General features: G+C 42.1%; 1 protein-coding gene across 1 annotated transcript; it reads right to left on the bottom strand.

The window, feature by feature from the left end:
• Positions 1-234: 234 nt before the first annotated feature.
• PSTK (phosphoseryl-tRNA kinase) lies at positions 235-7,358 on the bottom strand. Its single transcript, XM_049854875.1, has 6 exons — positions 7,014-7,358; positions 6,320-6,611; positions 5,862-6,060; positions 3,595-3,670; positions 2,446-2,539; positions 235-2,163 (listed from the first exon to the last, which is right to left on the bottom strand). The coding sequence occupies exons 1-6, from the start codon at positions 7,209-7,211 to the stop codon at positions 1,961-1,963; spliced, it is 1,062 nt and encodes a 353-aa protein (XP_049710832.1). The 5' UTR covers positions 7,212-7,358; the 3' UTR covers positions 235-1,960.
• Positions 7,359-13,210: the final 5,852 nt, after the last annotated feature.

Genomic DNA, 13,210 nt, shown 5'->3' with positions numbered 1-13,210 from the left:
CAAGTATTGACAAGTACATTTTTTTTTTTCTGACAACTAAAGTGAATGTTTCGAAGGTGCATTTTAAACGTGGAAAATATTTTATAATTACAAACTCGAATGTATAATTCTAATTTTCCTCTGACTTAAAAAGCACAATTGGTATTCCAAAGCTGTCAGTGCTTGAAAGCCGCAACCCTAAATGCACTAAAAGGTTCGAAGCAGATCTACCTTAGAAAACTTTTTGGTATTGTATTTTTTAAAAGATTTAGGATTTTATTTAAATGATTGTGAATTGAATTCTGTACTTGGAAAGATGTTAGTATCTTCCCGTAACTATTGAATATGTTTCTCTCATTTTTAATCAGATATTTTATAGGAATGATTTGTGGGGAAAAGTTTAACATGCACTATTTATAGTACTTTGCTGTGAACAGGCAATATTCTGAAACTAAATTTATTTTTGTTCAGTGAACATAAGTTTAGATTTTAAAGTTGGTAGATAATTTATCTCCACTAATATTTTTTTAAGAAACTGTGAAGAGATTAACGGAATAATTTTATTTCAGATTTTACTAATGTAGTGTGTAGCTACAACGTCTTGAAATTCAAGTGAAAGCTAGACTTTTACTTTGAAAAAATTACATTGCCTATTTTCCAGTGCTATTTCATTCTAGAAATAAGGGTTTGCCATTCATTTGCAGAACTGTTTGACAAAGGGAATATTACCAAAAAATATTCAGAGATAAACTTCATTTTAAGTTCTATGAAAATATTTATCAAATGGATGTGTTATTAAAAATGAAAAATTCCCTGCTAAGGCCTTTTTCATTAGTCTTAGAGGGTGTATGCTTTCCAGAACTTGTTTTTGTTGATACGTACTTTGACGTAAAGAACATATTTTGTATGCAAAACAAAACTTGAGTTTTGGTGACAAAATACATTATATTGTTTAGGGATTCCAGAAGGAGTTTAATGCTGAAATAACTATATCTAGTATGTAGTTCATGTTGTGAAGCTTTGCTTTTGTAATATATGAATAAAAAAATAACACTTTCTAATGACCTCGATTTTTCTTTTTTGAAAACTAGGATCAAATTAGTTTCTTAGTAACTTTCTGGAATGTAAATGTTGAGTTAATAAAATAAGGTTTTATGGCCACACTGGTTTGGATTTCTAGAATGCTTTACCCGTGAGATCTATCCGTGAGTTAAAAACACCTCTATATATACACACATCTGTTCTTTGCTTCCTCTTTTTAGTCAAGATCCATTTAACTCCTTCATTGAGGGTTCTGGCCATAACCAGGAAGGCTGGCTCTGGTGCTTAATTATCCACATCGTAACTGGTAAGTGACTGCCTGAAGTAATTTCTGTAAGGGCAAATGGATCTTTTAGGATGTACTGATTTCTGTTTAGTACTGGTCTCTGGCAGTTCACATTACTGACCTAGAAAACATGTTGTTACGTGCTGTCGAGTCAATTCCGACTCATAGCAACCCCTACGTACTACAGAACACTGCCTGGTCCTACCCCACCCTCACAATCGTTGCTGCGTTTGAGCAACTGTCAGTCCATCTCATTGAGGGTCTTCCTCTTTTTCGCTGACCCTCTACTTTACCAAGCATGATGTCCTTCTCCAGGGACCGGCCCCTCCTTATAACAGGTCCAAAGTACATAAGACGAAGTCTTGCCATCCTCACTTCCAAGGAGCACTCTGGCTGTATTTCTTCTGGCAGTCCGCGGTACCTTCAGTATTCTTTGCTAGCACCATAATTCAAATGCATCAATTCTTGGGTCTTTCTTATTCATTGTCCTGCTTTCACATGCATATGGAGCGATTGAAAATACCATGGCTTGGGCCCGACCTTAGTTCTTAGAAAACAAAGCAATACCAAAGTGTTGTATTAATTTGTTTAATTAATTAGTTTGCAAAATTTTACCAATAGCAGACTCATGTCATGATTGGAAACTCAGAAATTTTAATGCTGCGTTGAAAAATACTTCTGTACAATGTTATCTTTCTCATAATGAAAAAAAGAAATGACATCTGATATGCCAGTGGTTTGCTGAAAGCACAGATACTTTTTATTGCTCCCTTGTCTTAGGTCTTCCAAAAACTCTGCTCTGAGCTTGTTAAGTTCTTCTGCTAGAAGCTTCAAGTTGTAAGGAGGCACTTGTTCACCTAAAATAAAAAGATATTCTCACATTACTTGTGTAAAATCAATCTGGGCTGTCTAACGACACCAGGAAATCTATCGGTTTGCTTACTTCAGACAAACCAGTCGTATTCTATAATTAATCACAACTGAGTTGGTGGTGGTAGTTGCTGTCGAGTCAATTCCAACATATTTAAGATGAAAACATGATTTAAACTTCCTGACAAAGCTAATAAACTGCTTGGTATCAAAGGAACAAGATCAGCAGTAGAGAGTCATAACCAAACAGCACGTACTACCCAACATACCTTTTGCTTCCTTCATTGTCTGAGAGATAATTCTTCGGAGCATCTGATCAGCTTGATGAAGAGTACTAGCTGAACAAATAATTCTGTCTGTTTCCTAGGTAATACAGACATTGTTACTGGGTATCATATAGTTTTGTAAAAGAGAAGGCTAAAGTGTGAAAAAAAAGTGTAGGTGATGCTTAACGGAAGGGACTAAAAGAAAAGTTACAATGGCTTTTCTGTCCCATTTATTCTTTCCTAGGAGAAGGTCCAAATGAAATAAGACCAGTTGTAAGCTGGGTTCCATCTAGGCAGTGGTGTGGTGAGAAACACTTAATAACTGGCTCTGGAGGGAAAAAACAACAAAAACCCTATTTGTAGTATTTGCTAATTTCTGTAGTGTAAATACTCTCATCCTGGCCCATTTCAAGGTACCAACCTGATGTCAACCAGCTCCAACATTTCTGAAAATTTAACAATCAGCTCTGGCCAGATGGCATGAGCTGCCACCAGGGCACCACTATCCAGGAGTAGAGACCAAATGCTGGTGAGATGCTGTCATGGATTGAATTGTGTCCCCACAAAATGTGTGCCAACTTGGCTAGGCCATGATTCCCAGTATTGTGTGACTGTCCACCATTTTGTCATCTAAGGTGATCTTCCTATGTGTTGTAAATCCTACCTCTATGATGTTAATAAGGCAGGACTCAATCTATAAGGTTGTGTCAAGTCAATCTCTTTGGAGATATAAAAGAGAGAAGTGAGCAGAGAGACAGGGAGACCTCATGCCACCAAGAATGAAGAACCAGGAGGGAAGTGCATCCTTAGGACCTAGGGTCCCTGCACTGAGAAACTCCTAGACCACAGGAAGATTGGTAACAAGGACCTTCCCCCAGAGCCGATAGAGAGAGCCTTCCCTTGGAGCTGGCACCTTGAATTTAGACTTCTAGCCTCCTACACTGTGACAGAATAAATTTCTCTTTGTTAAAGTCATACAAATACACCTGTGGTATTTCTGTTACAGTAACACTAAATAACTAAAACAGATGCCAAGCCAGTAACAAAGCAGTGTTCACATTTCACTGATGGTTTAACACCACTCGGCTCAGAAAGATCTTCCTAGGAAAAGTCGTTCCTTCGCATTCATACTAAATCCACTGCAAGACTTACCTTCTGTTCCCAATTGTCCTCGACATTTTTTACTGGATTCTCCAAAGCAGTAAGCAATAAATCAGTCACCTCCAGGCTGTAAGAGAAAGTGGGATAAAATAAAACAAATCCTTAAGTCAAACATCTTGTTTTTAAAGAACTCGTATTTATGAAAATTAAACTGAATTCTAGTGGAATAAACTGCTGTAACCCAAAATCCTAAATGGGGAAAACCCCTTGAAATTCAGTGATTTGTAATTTACCTTCTACTTGCAAAATCTAAATGCAGCTCAGATACAAATTATTACACAGAAAACTCCCTCATGTAAAAAGTGTTAATTTTCCCTGGAGCAATAGAGGAAGAAGGAGAGTCAGGAACAAGAGGAGGATATGGAATGTGAAGCTAACTGCCTCCATGAACAACTGCCTCCTTTGCCATGAGGCCAGAAGAACTGGACGGTGTCTGGCTACCATTACTGAACATTCTGATCAAAGAGTCCATAGCAGAATCCTGATCAAAAGGATGAAAATGCAGAACAGAATTTCAAATTCTCACAGACTCCAGATTTCCTGGAGGGTGGATGAACCCCTGAAACTATTGTCCTAAAATAATCTTTAAACCTTTCAACTAAAAATATCCCCTGAAGTCTCCTTAAAACCAAACAATATAGTTTAATTAGCAAAAAAAGTTCTGCCTTAAGCATTGTAGTCTTTTAAGAACTATACAGAGAATCAAATTGACAGCAATAACTTGAAAGATAAGAATCTTAGGGGGCACAGAGTTTATGTTAATGAGGGAGGAACAACTCAGAAAAGGAGGATGAGAATGGATGCACAACTCAAAGAATGTAACCAATGTCACTGAATTGTACCTGTAGAAACAAATTTGACAGATGGTGATAAATATAACTAATGCTACTGAACAATTTGTGTGCAAACTGTCAAATCAGAACCTAACTTGCTATGTAAACTTGCACCAAAAACTCAGTATTAAAAAATATTAATTTCCCTAGACTCATCAATAAGCTTTGAAAAGTCATTCTCTTTCTTCCCCCATTAAGTACTGAACTGTAGGTTAGAAGCACTCCTTTCTCCTAAAGAAAAGATGCTCAGTCTTTACTCTCTGGCCTCTGCTTATTTACAGGGTTTGGATTAGCACTGTTCCTCACTGGGTTGGGGTCCACTGAGGGTTTTGGTGGAATTTATTCATTGATTTAAAAAATACTTATCGAGCATATTGTCGTATACAAAATATTGTGCAACTACTTATGTGAAACGATGCGCCAGTCCGAGAGTGTAGCAAGATTCCTACTCTCCCCAAGCTTGACAATGTAATGGAAACAAATTACTTAAACAGGCAAAAAATAATCATTTCAGCCAGTGACAAGTAAGTGAAGATAATAAAGTGAAAATGATAGAAAGCGACTAGGTAGTTCAACTAATATTCTTCACTTTAGATAGGATGGCCAGGGAGTTGTCCAAGCATAACTATGTAGCCAGAGGGGACAGCAAGTGCCAAGGCCTTGAGGCAAGAACAAGCTTCTGGTGTTCACGGTGAAGGTGTTCTGGTGAAGGCCAGCTGGGCTGAAAAGCAGCAGAGGGAGACTGGCAGGATACAGGGTTGAAGAGTTAATCAGGATTAGGGCACGTAAGCCATAATAAAGAGTGTGGATTTGACTCAGAGTGTAGGAGGTAGCCTTGAAAAATTTTAAGCCAGTGAGCTCAATGAGTTAAATTTCAACCTCAAGATGATCTTCTGATATTGAAAAGAGCCCAGGGTCCTGGAGGGAGACAGCACTGCTCCAGAGCTCTCCAGACATGTATCATGAATGAAAAGCATTAGACACCATGGCCCACCAGCCTCACACTATACACAGAGTAACTGTATTGAGCTTTAAGGCACAATTAGGATTTAGTACCAACTCTGCTCTTTCACAAATCTCTATGTCAAAACTACTTGGCAACATACTTAGACTAAGATAATTTAGCAAGGGAAGAAAGGCCTGGAGATTTACTGAAAAATCAGCCATTGAAAGACCCTGTGGAGCACAATTCTACTCTGATACACATGCTTTGCAAAGGAATTTGGGTTCCAGTCTCTGCTCCACCACTTGCAAGCTCAGTGACCTAGGCAAACTGAACTTTCGCACTTCAGTTTCCTCTTCTACAAAAATGGGGAAATAGCCTCTCTCCAAGGGCTGCATGAGTATTAACACACAGGTGAAGCATTCGGCACAGTGCCTGGTACAGGAGAGGCAGCCCGTGCATGACCGCTTTGATCCGGATACCTGGCTTCGGAAGAACACGCTGGACTCTGAATTGTGAGGCTGTTGTGTTCCCAAGCATTTTTCTCAGGGTTGGGCTTTTCTATCTTTCTTCTCATCAGATGAATGGTCTCAGCTGGCACTGCCCTTGGCCTCTGGCCATTCCTCTGTAAACAGGTCTCAATAGGACAATCTAAAAAGAGCTGGCAAAAGCCTAATGAATCTGAAAACAGTTTAAAACCACAAAATTACTGGTGCACTCTTTTTCTTAAAATGTGAAATAAATACATACTAGACAAATTATCCCAGCTGAAACAGGAAAAGCCATTTGTAATTCTGAATATCTATCTTTTAAAATTAAGTAAATCTATATAAACCTCCTAATCCAATTGAATCCTCATCCAATTGAATCCTCATTGAAGGCGGTAGTGATTTTGATATACTGAGTGTCTCCACGGGTAAGAATATAATGTTTTAATTACATTTCCGAGCCAACTGGTAGACTTCATATCTCATGCTTTGATAATAAAAGTTGTCATCCAAAACCAAAAACAAAGATCTGGAAACAGCAGTCTTCGTTAAGAGGTAGCAAGACTGGGCCTCAAGCGCTGCAGAAGATATCAGATCTTGATCCTTCAAACAAGTAATAAAATCTTCCCACATGGCTTCAGTTCTGTCGGGTGGGGCAGACATCTGACACTCGTTAACGACAGCCATCAAGAAGCAGTCTAGGTACTTCAACAGTTCCTGTCGAAGCAATTTCCACTGAGAGGGCTACAAAAGACCAAAGAATTGCAATTTATATTATAGGCTTTGGCCAGTAGGGCGGTCATCTGGGCTCCCTGCCACCCTACGTCATATAAAAAACTATCTCCCAATAAAACTCATTCTCGCGCTAGTTGTGGTAAGTGTTAGACCAGCTCCACTTTCCTCTTTTCTCGTCTGTCAGGGCTGCACTCCCATACCAGGCATTCGTGGGCGCTCAAAAGCACCTGTGTATACGTAACGCTAGGTGGCGCAGCAGTTAACAGCTTGGCCGCTAACCAAAAGGCCGGCAGTTCGCATTCCCCTTGGGAACCATAGGGTCTCTGGGGGTCGGAATCTACACTAACCAACAGCTTTCGCGAAGAGCCTAGGCCCCGCCCCCTCCACACCGACCGAAGGCGCTGCGCTCACCTGCTCGAGGAAAGCGTCCGGCATGACGTCATCGTATGCGACGACGCCGACTGCCCAGCCGCGCTGTTGCCGCAGCTGGTGGCCCAGGGCCCGCGCGAAGGTCGATTTTCCTGCAGCAGGCAGGCCGCAGAGGACGCAGAGTCCTAGCTTCCGTGGCCCCTCGCTGTCCGCTCCTCCGGCTTCCTCTCCGGCCTTCATGCTGCCCAGCGAGACAAGGAGGCTGGGAACGTTCTTCCCGGAACACGGTCAGGCGGCCGCGCACGCGCAGTCTCCCACCGCTGTGCTGCGCTTCCTGGTGTTGGGTGGGAGGATCACGCGGCTGTTCGAACCCAAACAAGCGTGCGTGGTTCCGGCCCGTGCCGAGCCGGTCCACGCGGTCCCCAGAGCCTACGACGTTATATGTCCTAACTCCTGGGCATCCCCAGAGGGTGGTGGTGGTGGTGGTAGGTGCCGTTGAGTCGGTTCCGACTCATAGCGACCCTATGCGCAACAGAACGAAACACTGCCCGGTCCTATGCCATCCTCAGAATCGTTATGCTTGAGGCCATTGTTGCAGCTACTGTGTCAGTCCGCATCGTTGAGGGTCTTTCTCTTTTCCGCTGACCTTGTACTTTGCCAAGCATGATGTCCTTCTCCAGAGACTGATCCCGGAGGATGAGAGAGTTGGAATTGATCTTGAGTTAGAATCATTCTCCCTGCGAGGAACTTAAGCCATTGTCTGGATGTGAGCCTCGGTTTCTCTACGTTGACGTCCCTCTGCCCCCCAAAATTCCCAAAGCCTTTTGGGGGTCATTGAAAGGTTAGTTACTGGAAATCAAACATTACGAGGCGAGGCTGACTCCTTCGCCTGTGACCCACTGTCCCTCGTGGAATTCAAGGGAAAAAAAAATATTGGTTATTGAACCCTAACGCCACGAGTAGGCAATAAGTGTGAGGAAATAACAGGAAAAGAACAGCCTAAGATCTCAGTTCCAGTGCTTGCATGCACAGGATAAGTATTTTAGGGTTAAAAACATAATAGTAAGCTATGAGTCGGTATAAAACAAGACATTCCTTGTAGGAAGTGGGTGGGTGGGAATGTGGTGTATTGTCACCGTGGGCCCCTTCCTCCATTGAACCCAACCAGATTCGTGCTGTCCGATAAGACTATTGAGACAGCCTGGAGTTACACAAGCAATTTATTTAATTTTTATTGTGCTTTAAGCGAAAGTTTACAAATCAAGTCAGTCTCACACAAAAATTTATATACACCTTGCTATATACTCCTAGTTGCTCTCCCCCTAATGAGACAGCACACTCCTTCTCTTCGATCTCTATTTTCATGTCCATTCTGCCAGATTCTGACCCCCTCTGTCCTCTCATCTCCCCCTCCAGAGAGGAGCTGCCCACATAGTCTCCTGTGTCTGCTTGATCCAAGAAGCTAACTCTTGACCAGTAACATTTTCTGTCTCATAGTCCATTCCAATCCCTGTCTGAAGAGTTGGTTTGGGAATGGTTCCTGTCTTGGGCTAACAGAAGGTCTGAGGACCATGACTTCCGGGGTCCTTCCAGTTTCAGTCAGATCATTAAGTCTGGTGTTTTTATGAGAATTTGAGGTCTGCATCCCACTGATCTCCTGCTCCCTCAGGGGTTCGTTGTTGTGTTCCCTGTCAGGGCAGTCATTGTCTGTAGCCAGGCACCATCTAGCTCTTCTGGTCTCAGGCTGATGTAGCCTCTGGTTTTATGGCTCTTTCTGTCTCTTGGGCTCATAATTACCTTGTGTCTTTGGTGTTCATTCTCCTTTGCTCCAGGTGGGTTGAGACCAATTGATGCATCTTAGATGGCCGCTTGCTAGCATTTAAAGACCCCAGATGCCACTCTCCAAAGTAGGATGCAGAATGTTTTCTTAATAGATTTTATTATGCCAGTTGGCTTAGATGTCCCCTGAAACCATGGTCCCCAAATTCCCACCCCTGCTATGCTGGCCTTCGAAGCATTCAGTTTATTGAGGAAATTTCTTTGCTTTTCGTTTAGTCCAGTTGTGCTGACCTCTCCTGTATTGTGTGCTGTCTTTCCCTTCACCTAAAATAGTTCTTGTCTACTATCTGATTAGTGAATACCCCTCTCCCTCCCCACTCTCGTAACCATCAAAGAATATTTTCTTCTCTGTTTAAACTATTTCTCGAGTTCTTATAATAGTGGTCTCATACAATATTTGTCCTTCTGCAGCTGACTAATTTCACTCAGCATGATGCCGTCCAGATTCCTCCATGTTATGAAATGTTACATGGATTCATCATTGTTCTTTTTCGTGTGGGGTTAGTATTCCATTGTGTGAATACACCATAATTTATTTATCCACTCACCCGTTGATGGGCACCTTGGTTGCTTCCATCTTTTTGCTGTTGTAAACAGTGCTGCAGTGAACACGGGTGTCAAGCAAATTTATTTTGCCAGCAGCTAGCAAAAGGAGACAGTAAGAGCTAGAACCTTCAGAGAGACCGTCTCACTGATTTGCCCAGGAGCCAAGTATTGAAGGGTTTCAACAAGCAGGGCAGGTTGGGTTTTGATGTTTATTCATGAGGTTCTGGAGCAGGCAGGGGAAGGGTGGAGATTCCTGAGAAGGGGTTGGGTTATGCAAACGCAGGTGCTCAGGCAGGATTTCTTTAAGATGGAAGTTCTTCGTTCCCCTTGACGTAACTCCTTACGGGATGTGACCCAGGCACACTGGGTCCCTTTGTCACATCGCCTCCTTCGGCTGGCATGGGAAGGACAAACAGGTTGCTTTTACTTCTTTTGCACACACCCTGCTCCTGTGGGGTCCCACAAGAACTACATTAACAGTTTATTTGCAACATTTCAGTTCCTACCACCCCTCAGCTGGTACCTCTTGCTCACAGGGGCCCGTGTGTTCAGTTCTGATCTCCGTGTGTTCTCTCCTGAGTCAGGTTGTTTATTCCACTCTCGGTCCTGCTTGTCTTTTTCCTGTCCTATGTGCAGAAAGAGGGAAGGGAGGGGGGCACCCAGCCAGCCCTGCTCTAACCTAGTCCTGTCTCAGTGTAGAAAAACTGAATTCAGATTCTAGCTTCCACCTTATTTCATGGGATGATTACTTCTTATCCACAAGTGGGTGTTCAAAATGTGGTGAACAGGTGAGGATGGAATCAGTTATATACTGGGGTAAAATACAACCAGTAACCCAAGGCTAAATCTGATAAAATGATTTGTGATTACAAAGTGCGTACACATAAATTACCTCTTTGATTGGATTTAAGGTGAAGGGCATTGAGCTAAACATCTTTCCATTTTATGGCACTTCATTGTGATTGGTCTGGAGTGAGGCCCCACAATTTATTCTCTCTTATCCCCCATACCCCACACCCATTTCCTCCTCATTCCCCAGGCAACCTTTTTTTTCCCTTCCTTTTTTAAAATGTTTAACATGGATGTTTTTGGTATCTTTTTCAACAATCTATTTTGTGAAAATGATTTTTAAATTTAATAAAAACATTCTTTATAGTTCAAAACTCCAAAAATGAACTATAGTGAGTTCAAGTTTAGACATCCAGTATCTAAAAAGTTGAAGCCCTCTTGGTGCAATGGTGAACGCTTGGCTGCTAACGGAAAGGTTAGCGATTCGAACACCTCCAGCCGTTCCTCAAGGGAAAGACCTAACAATCTTCTCCTGTAAAGATTACAGCCGAGGAGACCTTACGAGGCAGTTCTGCTCTGTCTCACAGGGTTACTATGAGTCAAAAATTGACTTCCCAGCACCTAACAACAGCATACCAAAAAAAAAAAAAAAAAGCACTCTTCAATTACAGGTTCAAAAATAAGCATGTGACATTGACCAAAACCAAAAACCAAACCCACTGCTGTAGAGTCAATTCTGACTCATAGTGACTCTATAGGACAGAGTAGAACTGCCCCGTAGAGTTTCCAAGGAGTGCCTGGTTGATTTGAACTGCCAGCCTTTTGGTTAGCAGCCATAGCACCTGACCATTACGCCACCAGGGTTTCCATGACATTGACATCACCGTTATTTAGACTATGCCCTTGAATTTGTAAAGCTTTCTCCACAGACCTTAGTTTTACTTGAGGGTCAAAAAAGGATGATGGTGTGATGAGAGATATACTGAGCATGTGATTCTTTTAAATTAGCAGGGTGCCAACATGGCAGCATTGCATTAGTCCTAGAGATACAATATTGGACATAGGATTGGGTAGGTGGATTTGGGTCCAACAGCGGGGCTGAGGGCTGCCCATTTTATTGGGAAGGGAGTTGCTCTTGGCACACTTCAGGCTTTTCTCACCCAGAGCTTGGAACCCCAGAAGTTATTCTTCTGCAGTGCATGGTCAGTGTGCCTGCCTTCTGTGGTCTGCTTGTTCCTGCATGCAGTGAGCCAAGGCTGGGTCTCTGCACAGCTGGAAATGAGAAAATAGTGATGTGGGAGAAATTACCCAAAAATCATGTATAGATTCCACCCCTCTTTAACAGAGACCTTTCTCTGAGGCCTACACCCATCACGATTCCCAGCATTCTCTCTGAGCTCAGTACATGTTTGGTGGATTGAATCTACACATTAGTCTCCTGTGTTAGATGGACCCCGGCAGGCAAATCTGACTGGGAACAACAGGACGGGGTGAGGATGTGCCCATTCTCCATCAAAAGAGCCTGTGTGCAAAAAAGGGTCAAGGATTAACGACCAGATCTGTCTAAAGAGGGAAAATGGATCACAGGTTGACAGACATTTCTAGAATTAGGGCAGTTGGGACAGAATGAACATAGCAGTGGTATCTGGAAATTATGTCAAGATCAGTCCAACTGCAACTGTTAGAGATTTAAAGATTTTTTGACCCCAGATCAATTTGATTGCCCTCCAAAACCTATGTAGCTTGCTTTCTCCTTCCTCATCTCAAAAAAGGGCACAGCGATCCACCCAGCAAACCTAGTAGTCAACCTTGATTCTGCCCTTTCCTTCACCCCCAAATCCAATTCATCTACAAGTCTCCATTTTCTCTCCAAAGTATATATCCATCTTCACTGTAACCTTTTCATTCCAGGCCTCTACAGATTCACAATCCCTTAACTGAAACTGCTGCAGCCAGTTGTGTTTCAAAAATTGATTTTTTTTTTGGATTTTAGATCAGTAGTACATATAACACCTTCATTGAGGCTGTAGGATAGCACTATGTAATCAAATACATTAATATTTCTGCAGTGAAACATATTTATCCTGTAGGATAAATGGATAAATAAGGACCATAAAAGGATCATTATGTGGGAAAAATCAACTAGTGAATATATATATATATACTGTATGAGAGTGTGTGTGTAGAGAGAGACTATAAATTAGTACTTCTGATTCATAGGAAAAACTTTCAGTAAAACTTCAAGCCTATACAAGTTCAAAAGTTCACATATATTAAATAAATATGCATTCCGTCTGGTTACTTGAGAATCTTGGAAAAGATTATGCCTTCATCATCAGATACGAGAGTGGATCATGTGGTAGATTACATTTTCCCATTTCTTCATCCTCCCTGTAACCATACCTTTTCCCATGTATAGTTGCAGTTTCTTGCACTAGAGTTGAAGATATTCCAATATGACTTTGAGTTTGGCCAATAGAATGAGGTGAAAGTGAGTGTGCAAGTTCCAAGTCTAGACTGGTCCCAGGAGGAGGAAGAGAGACATGTGGAGCAGAGCTGCCTCAGCTGAGTCCGGCTTAAATCACTGGACCTCCCCCTAGCCCGAAGATGAGTGACCCTAGCATGGATCAGAAGAGCTGCCCAGCAGACTCCAGCCTAGACATCCAGCCCCCAGCCAACTGATAGACACGTGAACTTATTTTCATATGGCACTGAGATTTGTGGTTGTTACGTAGCATCATTGTTGCTATAGTTAACTGATACAGGTCAGGAACAGGATTCTTAAGGGAGAAAACAAGAAGATACATGGCCTTTCTAAAGACTTATTTCAGTGCCAGTTTTCGTGTTAGCATCGGTTTCTGTCTAGGCAGTTTCTGTCTATGGAGTAAACTGCCATAACTGCTTGCTAGGAAGTGCGTATTTCTCTAGGCAAGCAATGAACTGATTATACATTTTCATCATAGCATCTGGGCTCAGTGTCATTGTCACCACTACTGTCTCAGTCTTACCTGTAGTTAATACCATGTCTGCAGCTTTCCCGGTACTTAAGGAATGCACAGCAGGCA

This window comes from Elephas maximus, chromosome 16 (assembly GCF_024166365.1).
Source record: "Elephas maximus indicus isolate mEleMax1 chromosome 16, mEleMax1 primary haplotype, whole genome shotgun sequence".
Lineage (NCBI taxonomy): Eukaryota > Metazoa > Chordata > Mammalia > Proboscidea > Elephantidae > Elephas > Elephas maximus.
Note: the sequence above shows the minus strand (reverse complement) of the source record. Positions and strands in the feature narration are given on the sequence as shown.